Source organism: Phyllostomus hastatus, unplaced genomic scaffold, assembly GCF_019186645.2.
Source record: "Phyllostomus hastatus isolate PE091 unplaced genomic scaffold, TTU_PhHast_1.1 phas_contig_468, whole genome shotgun sequence".
NCBI lineage: Eukaryota > Metazoa > Chordata > Mammalia > Chiroptera > Phyllostomidae > Phyllostomus > Phyllostomus hastatus.
In genome coordinates this window covers 2,726,838-2,740,844 of record NW_025333884.1, presented here as the reverse complement: position 1 = coordinate 2,740,844, position 14,007 = coordinate 2,726,838, and the positions used below count along the sequence as shown (strand labels likewise).

General features: G+C 52.4%; 1 protein-coding gene across 7 annotated transcripts; it reads left to right on the top strand.

The window, feature by feature from the left end:
- Positions 1–14,007, top strand: FBXO46 (F-box protein 46). 7 transcript variants are annotated; one of them, XM_045845173.1, is made up of 3 exons: positions 8–79; positions 11,052–11,120; positions 11,426–14,007. In XM_045845173.1, exon 3 carries the CDS (start codon positions 11,503–11,505, stop codon positions 13,318–13,320), a length of 1,818 nt encoding a protein of 605 aa, XP_045701129.1. In that variant the 5' UTR covers positions 8–79; positions 11,052–11,120; positions 11,426–11,502; the 3' UTR covers positions 13,321–14,007. The 7 variants fall into 7 exon arrangements, with proteins under 7 accessions (XP_045701127.1, XP_045701129.1, XP_045701130.1 ...); XM_045845174.1 differs by having other exon boundaries at positions 28–79; positions 11,028–11,120; XM_045845172.1 differs by lacking the exon at positions 8–79 and adding an exon at positions 6,442–6,622.

Sequence of the window (14,007 nt, the reverse complement as noted above, 5' to 3'; positions counted from 1 at the left end):
GGAACCCGGAAGGGGAGGCTGGAGAGGAGCGAGTGGGGGGAAACCCGCGTAGCTGAGAGAGCTTCGGCGCGGGGAGATGGTGAGGACTGTGAGCGGGGGCCGAGGGGCGCTTAAGAGCCGAGGCGGGGGTTCGGAACCGGGTGACGTGAAGGGAGAGGTAGGGGCTAAAGAAGGGGCTGGATGAAGGGAGATCGTTTTGGGGAAGGGGTTTAGGAGGAAAGGGAGCCCGAGGGAGTAGTAAAAGAATGGGGGCTGGGGATGGGTCTTGGAGGTGGGGAGGGAGTCGAGCTTTGGGACTGATTGTAAAGGAGCTCGGAGCTTTGGGAAGGGAGTCCAGAGTTGGAGAAGGGGCTAGTCGTCCAGGCAGAGGCCCTGATGGGGGCAGTTTTGAGGGAGTTAACCTGGGGGATATGGAAAGACATGGGTGGTCAGGGCTAGATGAATGACGGGGACTGGAGGTTTCGAGGGAGAGGTCAGTAGTGGATGGTAGGTGGGAGCCTCTGGATCGGGTTGGGAACTGGAGAGCAAGTTGAGATAGTGGGAGAGAGAAATCAATGGTTGAGTGTTGTGTGGGTTAGGCTCCAGGACTGGGGGTGGGATGGGAGCGTGGGATTAGCGGCCTGGATGTAGCGATAGTTTCCCCAGCGCAGCCCGAGACTCCTGATAAACTGGACAGGCACAGAACTGTAAGATAATATGGCCAGACGGGCCATTGAGACAACATTTCGCATTCTCATTTGTCCAGTGGGATTTGGGCAAGTGTAGTGGTTTATGTGTATGGGCAGCCTGGCATTCAGAGCTCTCATTCTGCCACTCCTTTGTGACCTGTGCAAAACTCCTCTGTGAAACTCAGTGCCCTTATCTGTATTGTGGGAACAACTTGTCACTGAGAAGAGGGGAGATGCCATGAGATCCTTACCCTGGCCAGCGGTAAATCCTCAGTCTGAGAGCTGTTAGTGAGAAGTTCCCCACCCCAGGAATGTGACTGGGTCACAGGTGCTAATGGATTTCCTCCTTTTCAGTTCAGCCCCAGGGGCGTATTCTCAAAACCTGACACTGACCTGGGCACACCCCAGGTCAGAACCCTGCAGGGGCTCCCTGCAGTCTATTGTTGAAGAAGTGCCTGACCCTGTTCTTAGCTGTTCCAGCGCCTTAACTCATTTAATTCTGACAACACCCCTGAGGTGTAGGTGCTGTTACTATTTCCATTCTAGGGAAAGGAAGCAGAGGCACAGAGAAGTTAAGCAACTTTCCCAAGACCATCCAGCATTACATGGGAGTATCAGGATCTCAGCCTAGACATCCCGGCCCAGAATCTGGTTTCTGCTGCTATGATTTAGTCCCCTCTCCTTGTCCTAAAGTACAGTGTCCTGAGGAGACTCAGGGGTGAGACGGAGACTTGAGAACTGAAGCAGTCTTCAGGTTGAGGTTCAGTTCTGCCATTTACTTGCTGTGTGACTTTGGGCAAGTGTTTTAGCCTCTCCTCAACTATGGAATGGGATCAGCACCCCTAGGAAGGTTATAAGAAAGGTTCACAGAGGTAAGCACGTAAAGTGCTTAGAGTGAGTGCTCAGTACATGAGCTGTAATTAAAAAAAAAACAACAACACAAAACATGAATGGGAAACAGCCCTGAGAGAGAAGGCAGTAGAGAGGTACTAGTGATCGAGACATCAGCCAGGCCTCCTCCTTTCCTTTCTCTCCCAGGTCACCCCCACCCCCTTGCCATATACTGACTCTTCTGGTTCCCCATCCTCTACCCCTGGGCTCCCAAGGTGACTCCCCAAGGGGGTGCTCAGAAACTCAATCTGTCTTCATTCCCATCTGTATCTCCAGCCAAATGTAAATAATTCACTTGCCAATGCCCAGCCTGGCCCAACTCCAGGTATTTCAGTGAATAGGAAATATTTCTACAACTGTATTTTCTTTTTTTTTTTTTACCCACCTCCCCTCCAGCCACCTCTTGGACATTAGGGCCTCACCGGGCAATTCGGCAACTTTGTAACGCATCGTGATACAGTCTGGTCCTGAGTTTATCACATAAACTCTCTGACTCTGATAGGAACACTTTGGTATCAAATAGGTCCAGTTTCAAATCCCCATCTCTGCTGCTGTGTGTCCTTGGCCGAGTGGGGTTCCCACTCTGGGCCTCAGTTTTCTCATACGTAAAATGGGGCTACATTCCGACTATGAGGCTCTGGTAAGGAGTTGATGAGGTTAACATATGAAGTGCCTAGGGCTTATAAAGCCCTTAATAAGTGTGCAGTCTTTTAATGATTTTTATGCTTTCAAGAAAAATGTATTGAGCATGCACTCCGGAACCAGAACATCCCGATTTGAATCCCGGCTCTGTCACCCACCAACTGTGTGACTCTGGGCAAGTCACTTAACCCCTCTGGACCTCAGTTTCCTCTTCTGGAAGATGTAAGTTTATTTCTTGAGGAGTCCGCAGCATTGTGAGAGCACCTACTGTGTGCCAGGGCCTGCCCTTGGGGAGCGTCCTGTTGTCACAGCACTGGGGCAGTTTTGCAGCTCTGGTGGCACTTGTGCTCGTTTGTCAGGTGTGGGTGACTCATTGTCAGCCCCTCGTGCCAGCTTTGCCTGCTCGTCATTGTTCACATGGACGTTTTTCACATTTGCCTCCAATGGTCAGTGAATTATCTGAACTCGTGTTGCTTTGGGGAGAAGTTGCCAATCCCGCTTTCATCCTTATTCCTGTGTGTCACATCTGGACACCCGGGGGCGATGCGACACTTTCTTCCCCCCTTTCCTTTATCTGTTTCTCTTAGAAAACATATCTGCTTTCCGAGTTGTTTTGCCTTTTCTTAAAATCTTAAGTGTATTTTCAGCCTGTGCTTGTCTGAAGCTTTCTTGTACAAAATGGTATTTTTACCGTTTTTAATGCTGTGTTTCTGGCAGCTGTGGTTAAAGCCGTAGCACCCCTAAAAGCACAGGCTGTTCTAAACAGGTGTTCTAAAAAGATGGCTCAGCACTTGCTTTGTGATGCCCCCCTGACTCCGTAAGATCGTAATTTCCCCCTTATACTCCCGACCCCTCTTACTCGCTGTTTGTTCCTCGGAGCACTTGCCACCTTGAAACTTACTATATGTTCATCGTCCCTCTCTCCAGTTAGTATGTCAGCCCTGGGAGGATGAGGATTTTGTTCTCCTTTTCCTTGCGTAGCCCCAATGCTTGGAACAGTGCCTGGCACACAGTAGCGGCTCTGTAAATATCTGTTCAATTAACAAGAGACATCCAATAACCAACCATAACAAAGGAATGGCCACACTTGGGTTATTGTGAGGGACTAGGTTCGAGTTGATTTCAAAATGTGAAACAAAGAGGGCAGAAGCTTTTGGCTTGGTCAATGATTTCCAAACTCTTAGGTAGTCTTACTTTTTCTTAATAAATCCCAGCGCCTGCATAATGAGGCTTTCCTTGCTGCCTGGTTAGCACTGATAACTTTCCTGGGTTGATCTCAGCGAGTCATCAACCAGCCCATGGGTGGGCGCTATTAGGATCTGCATTTTACAGGGGGGAAAACTGAGGCATGGAGGGTTAAGCATCCTGCTTGAGGTCACTTCCCCCAGAAGTGTGAGCAGGGGGTGCTGGTAGGCCCTTCCTGGAGGCTGTCCGCATCCTGGACCCCCAGATCCTGATGGTTTGGATTCACATGATTCCTACTGTTAAGGAGCTAGCTAACAGGAAGGAAAACTTGCCAGGGAAAGAGGTCAGTAGACCCTGAGGCCCAAAAGCCAAGATGAGGGTGCGGATGGGTCAGGATTGTGGGCAGGGTGGTGGCGGGGTGGGTTGGGGGTATTGAGAGGCTTGGGGACACAAGGAACAGGAACACGGCCATGGTGCCCTGCCACCGATTCCTGTGTGAGTGTGAGTAAGCATGTGCCCAGAGCTCCTGGGATGGAGGCACCCCAAGGCGGGGGAAGGGGTGTCACCTGACTCAGCATGGGGGGTCAGACATCCACTTTTACCATGTCCTTTCTTCTTTCTTTGCTTTTCCATTGATGTTATTTCCCATTGATGTTGTTTCCCACATCTTAAGTCTCACGCCTAGCTCGTTAATTGTCTGCCTTTCTCCTTGTCTTTGTGCATTTTTGGAGACTTCCCTAGACTGGGTCCTCAGCCATCCCCCTAGACTCCCCCTGGGATTCTTCCCTCTGGGATCAATCCCCCTGGGATTGCCTTCACCTGGGATTCCTTTGCCCCCTTTTTGGGGACTAGATCGTAGTTCCCTGAACTGATGTCCTTTTCCTTGGCTTACTTCATTTGGGGGAAGCAAGTCCTCCAATAGCTTCCTGACAAAGGGTTCTTGGGCATGTAGTTTTTGTGAACTTGCACCTCTCATGGAAGGGTTTTAAGCGGGCGAGTGATAGGGCCGGGTTTGTGTTTGGAAAGCTCTCCCTGGCTAGCACAGAGCTGGAAGAGCTGCGTTCTCCCGGCGAGCCAAGTGTGGAGGCTGGAGCAGCTGCGCCTTGCAGGAGAGGTCCCAGCTTTCCAGAAACCCGCAGGGTGGAGAGGAGGTGCTGAGGTTCAGCAGTGCCAGGTCCTGCAAGAGGAGGCCCTGGGAGGAAAGGGTTCTGTGCAGCTTGGGAGGGCTCGAGGACATCTTCATCTCGGGGACAGGATTTCCACAGGTGGACTTGGCTGGAACCAGCTGTTTGGTTTTTTCCTTCTTAAAGATTGTATTTATTTCGTTTTAGAGTGAGGGGAAGAGACAGAGGAAGAGAGGGAGAGAAACACCAATCGGTTTCCTCTTGCCTACACTCCTGCCATGCACGCCCCTGCCGGGGACCTGGGACTGGGTCCCAACCCAGGCCCAGGCCTAGGCCTGTTGGCTGAGGCTGGAACCAGCTGTATTTTTGTTTTTGTTTTTTTGTTTTTACGAGAGGCCCCAAATAAATCATGTACTGAATGAATGGCTGTTTCAGAACTTCGTTCATTAATTCCAACAGATATGTATTGCACACCTATGAGGTGCTAAGGGCATTGTTTCTTGAACTTAAGTATGCATTCCAGTGCCCTCAAGATCTTGTGGCAGATCATGTCCTTACTCAGCAGGTGTGGGCCGGAGCATGTCTAACAGACGCTCCCAAGGACCTCGCCCTGGGACTGCACTTACGCAGCCAGGCGCTCAGAGCTGCTCTAAAGGCTGCGGCATAGCAGTGACAAAACCAGACAGAAGAACTGGCCCTGGGGGACCTTTCATTTTAGCGAGGGGGAGACCGACAGCAAACTTATCAACAAAGTTTATAGTATATTATATAGCAGTGCGTGGGAAGGAGGAGATCTAAATCAGGACAGGGGAAGGAGAGGGTGTGTATCTGTTGTGGGGAGAGGGGTGCGCTGCAGTTTTAAATGAAGGAAGGTGTCGGGAAGGTGACTTGTGAGTCACGCCTGGGGGACTAAGGGGGTGAGCCCTTAGGCTCACGTGAGGGAAGGGCTGCCTGGGGGGTGGGGGGGGGCAGGGAGTGCAAAGGCCCTGAGGACTGAACAAGATGATCCTCACCAAGTGCTCGGTGCACTGGGCGACTGTGCTCTGGAGACAGCCGAGCCCGTTTGATCCAAAGCTCCGCCACAAAGCTGCATCCAAAGCCAATTACTTAGCCATTCTGCATCTCCATTTCCTAATCTTTAACGTGAGATTAAAAATAGTGAGATAGGAGAATCGAATGAGTTAATATTTATAGAGCACTTAAGCAAAGCCCGGCTCACAAGGGATAGTGGCTGTTGTGGTCATCGTTTTCTCTCTAATTTATTCTTGTTGGTGATGACTGTTTATTTGGATTTCTGCCTCCTTTCCCATGAGCTCTTCCTGGTGAGCTCAGTGTCATCTCTTTGTCCCGAGCGCCCGACTCGGGGCCAGCACGCAGGAGGACCTCTGGATATCAGACTAGGGATGTAAAACGTGGCTTCTCCTGTTGTTGGGGGCATTCCATCAAGGGCGCTACTGTGTGGAGCAGGTGCTTGCTGATTTCATCCTTTCAACCGATCTGTATGGAGAGAGATATGTTGAGGTTTCTCATGACAATTACGGATGTGCCGAATTTTGTCATGTTTTTTGCTCTATTTATTTTTGAGGCCATAGTATTAGGAGCATTTACTATTTTTATTTTGCAATTAAACTCTTATCAAAGACTATTCAGTGGCAGGAACACTTTGTGTATTATACTATGTTTTAGACATTCAATAAAGAATTCATTAAGACTAATTTTCATGATGCTTTCATCAAAACGGCCCTAAAAATTGTTGAAAGTGCATTCTAGCACCTGTCCCGAGTGTGTGTGTGCATGTGTGTATGTGTTCTGAATTTTTAATTTAGATCACCGAGTATCTATTTTTCTCTTATTTTACTACCAATAAATTAATGTACACAGCTTTTTAAATTTTGTTTTTTTAAGACTTTATTTATTTACTTTTAGAGAGAGGGAAAGAGAGGGAGAGAAACATCAATGTGTTGAGAGATGCATTGATCAGCTGCCTCTCTGGAGCCCCCACCTGGGGACCTGCCCCACAGCCCAGGCGTGTGCCCTGACCGGAAATGGACCAGGTGACCTTTGGGATTGCAGACAGGCGCTCCATCCACAGAGCCACACCAGCCAGGGCAAGTAGGTTTTTCTAAAAGTCAAAACTGTTTGTTTCCACTCTGAGGCCAAATTATGACATGATGCTTATTTGAAGTTTCTATCTTAGTGGCACTTATGTTGAGAACCCTTTTGTATAAGTAATGGTTAAGTTTGTTTTGTCACGACCTTGGTCTGTAATAATGCCTTTTGCATTTGTCAATTATATTCGTCTAAGTGGTAATGTCACTCCACTTGTCTCTTGGTTCGTGTTCGCTTGGTCAGTCTTTTTCCATCTTTTACTCTCGGTCTTTCTGTGTCATGATGTTTTATAATAAGTGGATCTTTGTGGAGCATTTTCTGAAAGCTGATCTAGTAGTGTAGGGCCTTGTCCTGGGCTCAGTGTGTGAGGAGTTAGAAGATTCTGCCCCAGTGACCCCTCCGGCTAGAACACAGACAGACCTAGCTGTGAAACAGAATTTCCCCTGCCAAGGCCTTGTGAAGTTAAGGACATGGAGCTGCAGGGAAGGGAGCTTTGATTCGTCTGGTCCCATGCTGGGCAGTGCTTCTGGGGACATCATGATGACCATAAAGGTTCTGTCCCTTCCTTCCTCCTCTCCCCCAAGGGGTTTACAGGTCAGTGGAGGAGACTGACCCACCTTTAAGCAGTTATGACCCAGAGTGGGCAGGGCTGGGACAAGGGAACCCAAGGGTCCCCCTCGGGCAGGTGGGTAGTTTCCAGGAATGGGGCTCAGGGAAGGCCTCCCTATGAAACTTCCATTTGAGCAAAGACAGGAATGAAGTAAGGAATTGAGTTATATGGAAATTTGGGGAAAAATCATTCTAGTTAGCAGGAACAGCAAATGCAAAGGCCATGGAAGGAAAGAGCTGGGATACTCCAGTATCCATAGCAAGGCCAGGGCAGGAGCCCAGAGCTGGAGCCTTACCCGGCCTGGGGGGGTTAGCATCTTGGAAAGAGAGGGTGGCTGAGCTGAGACCCCAGAGAATATATAGTGAAACAAGAGAGCACCGTAATCTGGAATCAGATTCCCTGGGTTCACACCCTTGCTCCAGTCACACCAGTTGTCTGTGACCTTGGCCTGGTTAGTCCACCTGTCCTGCCTCAGTTTCTTCATATAGTGTAGATGATACTGTTATCTACACTACTGCTGCTACTGAGCCTCAGACAAGGCTGGGTATTCTAACTACTCTCTATGCCAGATGCAGCGCCCACGTGGGTCCCCTGGGGGTGGAGGAGTAGGGAGGGATGAGCCTGGATCAGGGAGGTACCTGGGCCTTTTCCCAAGGTACTGGGGTGTCGTGGCATGTTTTGAACTGGGTAGGGACAGGGTCAGGTTTGTGCCTTAAGACCTTCCAGTGGTGATGTGTGGGGTGGTTGGAAGCAGGTAACGCTGGGGCAGGGTGGTCAGGGAGTAAGTGATGTCTGGACAGGCACCTGCAATAGAGGCACCTCTGAGTGTCTCTTCAATCAGCCTGGCATTGAAAGGATCAGTACCAGCACTGTTCAATAGAAATATAATGCTAGCCATATGTGTAATTTAAAGTCTTCTGGTAGCCACATAAAAAAGGTCAAACGAGAGATTAAGTTAATTTGAAGTATTTTATTTAACTAAATTATATAAATGTTAATTGAACAGGTGATCAGTATTTAGAAATCATTATTTAGATGTTTCATATTCTTTTCTAGTACTGAGTGTAAGTCAGATTTGAGTGCCTAATTGGTAAGGCTAGACAGAGAGGCTCTTTGGGCCACACGGCCTGAGCCTTGAATGCCATGCCTAGAGGCTTGGACTCAGTGCTGCGGTAGCCTTTGCAGCGTTCTGCTCTTTGGTTGTCCAGTTCTCACCGCAGGAAATCTCGGCCCCCAAGGTTCCCGACCAAAGCTGGGCACTCTTAGATCTTTCTGCTTGCTTCCTTCCGCCCTGGAGTCTCAGTCCCAGAGCTGCTTGGACCTTTAAATCTCAACTGTCAATCAGGGCTCCTGCTTCGAGGGAACGTCCTGTAATAAACATCTCCTTGAATGTGGTGGCCTCCGTCCTGGCCCGGTTCCTCCTTTTAGCAGGAAGTTGGGAGTTGTTCCACGCTTTCTTACACGCTGCTGTTTCCACACCTCCTTGTCACCTCTTGCCTACTCCTCCCTCTTTCGAAGTTGGGCCCCTCGGCCAAGGCCTTCCTTATATGGGCACGACCCTGAATGGCAGCCGCTCATTGGCTGGGGGCGTCACGCGCGAATCTGTCAACAAAGGGGCGGAGGGAAACTAGTCGTGCTCCCGCCTGCGCTGCTGCTAGAGGAAATGAGCAGGTGGGCGGGCCCTCTTCCCTCTCTTGCGCCTGCGTGTGGTTGGGTCGCCATGGTCTCCCGCTGTGGGGGGGCGGGGCTCGCGGGTGAGGGTGCCGTGGGGGCGTGTCAAGCCTTTGAGGGTGGTCTGAGGGGGTTGGCGAATTCCAGGGCGGTTACAAAATTTGGGGGTTCCCTTTCTATTGAAGCAGTATTTTGGGCCTTGGGCAAGTGTCTGCATGCGTTTGGGGGACACTTCCCTTGAGTTTAGAAGGCGCCTTAGGGTTTGGATTTGGGTTTCTTTTGTAATGTGGTAGGTTCTGTGTTTTGTAGGGGGCCTCCTTTGTGGTTTGGGATGTTTGGTGTATATGACTTGGGGAGCTCACAGAGAGACTTAGAAGCAACGTAGACTCCACGAGTACCAATTCGGGAGCCAAACTGCCTGGGCTCCGCTTCTCTTGACTTCTTCCTACCTATCTGACTTCAGACTTGAAGTCAGACCTTTCGGTGCCTCGTCTGGACACAGGGATGAACACACAGCCTGCTTTATGGAGACTGGGAGGATTTGCAGGAATTGTTAGAACAGTACTTAGTGAGCCTGCAATAAGCACGCCTGCTATTCAAACACTTGTAGGGTTTCTTTGGGAGTGTTTGGGGGGTTCTTTTGACTGAGACATATAAGGTTTGAAATTGTGTTAGGGAGCTTTTATGTTTTAGTGAGTTCTTTTGCTATTTGAGAGGTGCCTGTGTAATTAGGGAATATATGTGGAGGTTTGAGGTGAATATAGGATCTCGGGAAGCTGGTCTTTTGGGGCATCTCTGAGTTTGGGAAATTGCTGTGTATGTTAGAGTTCTTAGTAGGCGTGACTTTTGTGAGGGGTTCCTTGAGATTGGGGCCTTCTGTGCTGGAGGGGATATTTATAGGTTTGGAGGTTTAAAGTGGGGTTTGGGAGTGTCTAGATATTTTGGGGGGCACTGATATTCTGGAGATGAGGATAGGAACTGATCAGAGGATTCCAGGAGGCGGTCCAGTTGGAGAGGGCTAGCGTCTATAGAAAATGGCCTTCACCGTGTTGGTGTCCATTTTGGGGCATTTGCATGTATCGGTGGTTAGTAACCTTAGGCATCTATAAGTTTTAGGGGCCATATGGTGATTTTTCTTTTAGCAAGGAACTAGAATTCCAGCAGAAGCTGTGAGTATTTTAGTGGTAGGTGGGATTAGGGGTAATGGGGTAAGGATTTTTAGGATTAGGGCTCCCTTTGTGACTGGTGTCCGGGAGTTTGAAGGTTGTTTGGATTTTGAACGCTGACTACAGGACCACGAAATGATGAGCTTTTAGTGGTGTTTGTGGAATTGCCTGTATTCAGGATGATCTATACTTCAGTGGTCCACAAGCTTTTTCCATAAAGAGCCAGATAATGAATGTTGTAGGTTTTGCAAGGCCATATGATCTCCACTGGTACTACTCAGCTCTGCCATTGTGGCATGAAAGCAGCCATAAACAACTAAGTGTGTTTCAATAAAACTTTATTTGCAAAGACAGGCAGTAGGCCAGATTTGGCCCCAGGGCCACGGTTTGCTGACATCTGGTCTATAGACATGTGGAAGGGCTGAGGTGTGGAGAGACCTTTGGTTCCCTGGACGCAGATGGGCCAGGGACCGATCAAGACTGAGGGGCATGCTCCCTGCCGTCCCTGCAGTGGAAAATGGTCATGTCTGACTCAGCAGCAGAGTTGACTCCAGATTAGGTCATGCCCAAAAACTGTTGCAAAATAAAACGATCATTATTGAGACAGGCCGAATTAAAAAATACAGAAAGCAAGTTTGAGGGCCTGGTCTTGCACTCTGTAACCCTTCCACACTCTGGGTCTCTGTGCAGCTCGGAGTGGAGGCTAGACTAGAACGGGCCTTCTTATCCCAGTGGTCTGTGGGTGTGCTTAGGTGGACCACCTGCACGGTGTTGTGCAAGTGTACACATTTTTCTGGAGGAGGACACACAACTCTTCAGAAACCCTGAAAGAGCCCTACAAGCAGAACAAAGCGAGGAGCCGGTTTCTTCGGGGCCTGTCTGGCTCCGGCCTCAGATTGGCTTCCCCCGCCCAGCCTGTCGTGTTTCTTCTGTGGGCTTTAGTCACCATAGCTGTGGGCAGGGCTGGGAATGCTTCTCTTTTCAGGAACTGGCTACTGTGGAGGAGCAAACAAAAAGGAGGAGCACAGGAAAAGGAGGAGCCGTCTGTCTGTTGGTTGGTATTTTCACTGACTTTGAAGGGCCATGGCAGCAGGAGGCCCCTGGATCAGCATTGAAGGCAGGGGGGCGGTGGAGTAGGGTCTGTAGGAGTGGAGTGAGCTGCCAGCTTTGTTCACACTGTGGGTGTTAAAAGAACAGGTCCCGCTTCCTCTGCAACCCTTCATTGGCTTGCCTGTGCAATGGGGCAGGAACAGAGTTCTTGGTGGTGTAATTTGGTTGGTTCATCAGAGGAGGTTGAGGTTAGGGTGGTACTGGAAGGGCAGGCTCCCAGCTCCCCAACCTTCTCTTTCCTGTCTTCAGGTGGCCTGTGGAGTCCCCTACCACCATCCAGGTCCTGAGATGCAGTGACCCCTGCCTGTCTGCCACCATTCCCCAGAATGGACCGTGGCAGCCTCCTGCCCTTCCAGCTCTGGTGCCCCCGGCCCTTTGGCACCTACTCACAGAACCAGCCACGCCCGCCTTCCGCAGCCCTCAAGCCGACAGCCTGCCCTGAGCCAGGCGGCAGAGCCGAGCCAGACCACGGGCCTGCCCACTCAGAGAACACACCACCCGCCTTGGCCACGGAGGCCCCAGCCTCTCAGCCCACCCCGCTCCTCTCAGCCGCAGCTGCCGGCGATGAGGGTCGAGTCCTGCTGGACACGTGGTACGTTATCAAGCCTGGGAACACGAAGGAGAAGGTGGCCTTCTTCGTGGCCCACCAGTGCGGTGGCGGCAGCCGGGCCAGCTCCATGAAGGTCAAGGGGCACTGGGGCAGTGACAGCTCCAAAGCCAAGAGGAGGAGGCGCTGTCTTGAGCCTACGAAAGCTCCACCGGACCCAGGGGGCCGGGAGGGGCCTGCTGCTGCTCAGGGGACCCCAGCTTCAGCTGGGGAGGATGTGGACCTCCTCTCTGTGGCTGAGATGGTGGCCCTGGTGGAACAGCGGGCCGCTCTCGCCCTGCAGAACTACCCACACCCCGGCACCCCAGCGCCTATGGTCTTCGTGTCGGCAGAGCAGGGTGGGCCTGCCAAGGGCCTGGGGTCTGAACGGCGGCCTGGTGGCGGGGACTGCAGCCGTGTGGCTGAGGCAGTGGCCCACTTCGAGGCCCAACGGGACAACCCTCCGGCCAAGGGCCTTCGCAAGGAGGAGCGACCTGGGCCGGGCCCTGGGGAGGTACGAATTGCCTTCCGTATCTCCAACGGCCGAGAACCCCGGGCACCAGATGGCAGCCTGCCCAATGGGAGCACGGGCCGGCAGGGCTGTGCCTACCCGGGCAGCCCGGGCCCCGGGGCCCGAGCCAAGGACAAGATCACCTGCGACCTGTACCAGCTCATCAGTCCCTCTCGGGACGCCCTCCCCAGCAACGTGGAGTTCCTTCTGGCCAGGGCAGATGAAGCCAGCGAAGGGGAGACCCCAGCCCCCGCCAGGCCTGAGGACACTCCCCCTGCTCCCCCTCCACCCCCTGCCCGGGACTGTGGAGCATCGGGCTTCCACGTGGACGTGGTGGTGACAGGCGTGGTGGACGAGTGCATCTTCTTCGGCAAGGACGGTACCAAGAATGTGAAGGAGGAGACGGTGTGCCTCACAGTGAGCCCCGAGGAGCCTCCCCCGCCTGGCCAGCTCTTCTTCCTCCAGTCCCGGGGGCCGGACGGGCCTCCTGAACCACCCCCAGCTGACTCCCCGGCTACGGCACCGGGCCCGGACGACGCTGAGGGCACCGCGGACACCTCCCTGTGCCGCCTGTACCGGCACGTGTCACACGACTTCCTCGAGATCCGCTTCAAGATCCAGAGGCTGCTGGAGCCGAGACAGTACATGCTGCTGCTGCCTGAGCACGTGCTAGTCAAGATCTTCAGCTTCCTGCCCACCCGGGCCCTGGCGGCCCTCAAGTGCACCTGCCACCACTTCAAGGGCATCATCGAGGCGTTTGGCGTACGGGCCATAGACTCGCGCTGGAGCCGAGACCCCCTCTACCGCGATGACCCTTGCAAGCAGTGCCGCAAGAGATACGAGAAGGGCGATGTGTCGCTCTGCCGCTGGCACCCGAAGCCCTACCACCACGACCTGCCTTACGGACGCTCCTACTGGATGTGCTGCCGCCGGGCCGACCGCGAGACACCCGGCTGCCGCCTGGGTCTGCACGATAACAACTGGGTGCTGCCCTGCAATGGGCCCGGCGGGGGCGGGGGCCGCGCTGGCCGGGAGGAGGGCAGGTGAAGCTGGGCACAGGGGGAGAGCCCGCCATGCCTGCCCCCTCCCCGGGGGAGCTGAGAGCCAGGACTGGGTCACCAGCCCGTACCCCCAGTCTGGGCAGCGTTGCCCCCCTCCAGGACTGACCCCAGGTACAGAGGGTGCCCTGAGAAAGCACTCTGATCGACCCCTATTGGTTTTCTACTCTTCAGACACAGGGCTGGGGCCCTTGAGGAGGGTGTTTTTTTTTATCAGCATCTCAAGTTTTTCTGCATTCAGCCCTAGCACCCTTCCTGCCACTCTCTACACCCCAGGGACCCACCAGCAGGGAGCAGACGGCAGCTAATTTTGGTACTACTTAAGGGTTCCCCCATCCCAGCCCCCTCCCGCGCCCTTCCCCCGTTCGCTGTCTCTGGAGTTGTTTTTTCTCGCAAGAGGCTGCAGTGCCCAAGGCTGGCACCTCTCCCCAGCTACCGTGTGGAGGCTTCCCCTCTTCAGAAATGAGGGGGCGGGGAGCATCTGATCACAGATCGGACTGGGCATGTTTCTTGGCAGCCTGCCATTTCTAGATGTCTTCCCCATCAAAAAATAAAAATCACTGTTTTCTCTTTAAGTTACCAGTCTCTCCACTTCCCCCAAAGGGGAAGAGAAAAAAAGATGAACTATAAAAATTTCTCCCCTCCCATTATTTAAGCTACTGCCATCACCCCCCCC

Coding starts and splice junctions, on each gene's coding strand:
- FBXO46 (XM_045845171.1), top strand. CDS start 11,503: ATGGACCGTGGCAGCCTCCTGCCCTTCCAGCTCTGGTGCCCCCGGCCC.